Source organism: Austrofundulus limnaeus, unplaced genomic scaffold (genome assembly GCF_001266775.1).
Source record: "Austrofundulus limnaeus strain Quisiro unplaced genomic scaffold, Austrofundulus_limnaeus-1.0 Scaffold438, whole genome shotgun sequence".
NCBI classification, from domain to species: Eukaryota; Metazoa; Chordata; class Actinopteri; order Cyprinodontiformes; family Rivulidae; genus Austrofundulus; species Austrofundulus limnaeus.
Window position 1 is genome coordinate 112,714 of NW_013952840.1, and position 2,271 is coordinate 114,984.

Here is a 2,271-nt window from a genome sequence, read left to right on the forward strand (position 1 = left end):
TATATTTACTGAGAAAAATGGTGATGTGTTCAATACTCATTTTACCCGCTGTACGTATATATATAAACTGAAACAGCTGGACTAGTGCATCCTAAATTTAACATCCATTCATTCTTTTAATACAACAGTCATTTCTGCAGTTTTTGGGGAGGTCACCTCCTAATAAATGTCCTTACAGAAAATCTAACTGCTCATTTTAAATCTACACTTTGACTTTTAATACTTAACTACAACAAATATCACATACTTTAAGACTTTTACTCAAGTAATATTCCTACAGGAGACTTTATTTCTACCGAAGTAAGTTTTTGGTAAGATACTTGTACTTTTACTCAAGTATCCCTTTATGGTACTTTATACAAACCTGTCTTAATCTGAACTCAGTATCTTATAACAAAGTAAAAACCTAAAACCATCATCTGCTGCTTTATGAGATGATTTGCTGTCAGACAAACACAGAATTAATTCAGGTAAAATTTAGAACAAAGGTTTTGGTTCAGAGTAAAGGGGATGACTCTCAGCTACGACCAAACCAGGTTTATTATTATCAGCATCTCTGAATCTGACTGACTTCATGTTCGTCTGCTAACGCTGTTTATGCTAATCATTAGCTGTGGGGTTCAGCAGTTAAAACCAGCAAAAACACGAAACACAACAAGCAGCCTTGATGCTAATAGCTTTTAAAGCAACTGTTTATAACTTAATGTGTATAAAAAGAAAATGCAAACGTTTCAATGCTTTATCCAAAGACTAGCATCCTACCGTTAGCATGCTAAGCTACAGTCCCCGTTAGCTAACTAAAACCTCAAGCTGACATTTAATCATCATACTTCAGAGAAATTATCAAAAGCTACAAACTTGACATGTTCCGATGATCGCTGGGGTTGAAAACAGCCATGTCTCCACAGAACCTGCTGCTGACGGCTAGCTGTAAGCTAGTGATGGACCGGAACCGAAGCTTCCAAACGTTCGACGCCGAGGTATCATAAAACTTTAAACCCCTGAATCAGAACCACGGTCCATTATGTCTCTGAATGCAGTCCTGCAAATCGCAGAACTTTGCAAACTGCGGTCAGACCCTCCTCCTCCTCCTCCTCCTCGACTCGGTCCTCTTGTCTACCACAGTCCTCCCTGGCTGCTAGGAGGGTTCGGAAGCTTCGGGTCCAGAGTCCCATCAGTCCCGTCAACAGGTTCGGATGGAGAAATGAACGAAGTCCATAAGGCTGTTTGCGCTTTGCAACTCCAGCAATGAACTGCTCATAACAGGTTTGTAGTTGCTGGGATGATGTTAGCGGTTTAAGCTAGCTAACCAGAACCTTCTTCTTCTTCTTCTTCTTCTGTTTTTTTTATTGGCGGTTGACAACTTAATGGTGTTTTACCGCCACCAACTGGTAAGGAGTGTGGATCGAGATTCTTAAAAACAAACAAATAATTCTGTTACTGGTTAATTAATTTATATCCTTCCAAATAACTTATCACTTCGTAAAAACTGGATTATAAATGGATAGCATCTCTGTATTACTAGCACTTCTGATAGTCTGTATCTTATTTTAAGTTTTTCCAAATTTCGTATAAGAATATGCCTGTCTTTATTGTATTTTTTACAGTATCATAACGTGTTCAACTGTTTCTTCCAAATCACAAAATTCACATTTTTCTGTATCACTTTTTCCTATTTTAAATAATATACAGTTTAACCCAGTATGTCCAAATCTTAATCTTGATATTACTGTATCTTCCCCCATCCCTCGTCTCTAACCAGAACCTGTTTAGCTGAGTCTGTTTGTTGCTTAGCATGCTAACCGTGATTTGTTTTTAGCTTAGCATGCTATGTTTTTAGCTTTATTTTATGTTGTTTTATTTGCATTTTGCTCCACATCACATTCATTACCTGTTAAATAAAGCATATTTCCTGTAACAATATTACGAAATTACACGTTTTTCATACAATAAAAATCAGAGATCAGTGCTCATTATTATGCTGGCCTCTTGTCTTTTTGTATTCTTTGACAGTCTAAATAAAGTTCGTTGAAAAAAAGCGCCATGGTTACGGTGCTGCAGAGCTGAGGTACACTTCGCTGCAGCATGCAGCTCGGGGCGGTGACAGACCTTTCCGTCGGTGCCATACCTTATATGGAAATGGGACTATTGTATTCCGGAAATGAAGGTTGCTCCTTAAAGACGCGGGAGTAAGAGAGCAAAGGAAGAAGAAAGGAAGAAGTTAGAGAGTTTCTTCTACTGCAGCGAAGTGTACTTGGGTAGGTGTGGTCG

At 38.4% G+C, this 2,271-nt stretch overlaps 1 protein-coding gene across 1 annotated transcript in view; it reads right to left on the reverse strand.

Annotated features, from left to right (window-relative positions):
• LOC106529335 (gastrula zinc finger protein XlCGF57.1) overlaps positions 1-1,350 on the reverse strand; it is a 4,044-nt gene extending 2,694 nt beyond the window's left edge. The window contains exon 1 of the mRNA XM_014024734.1: positions 859-1,350. Within this exon, the coding sequence (XP_013880188.1) occupies positions 859-898 (40 nt within the window). The 5' untranslated portion in view covers positions 899-1,350. The remainder of the gene's footprint in view (positions 1-858) is intronic.
• Between the last annotated feature and the right edge of the window lie 921 nt (positions 1,351-2,271).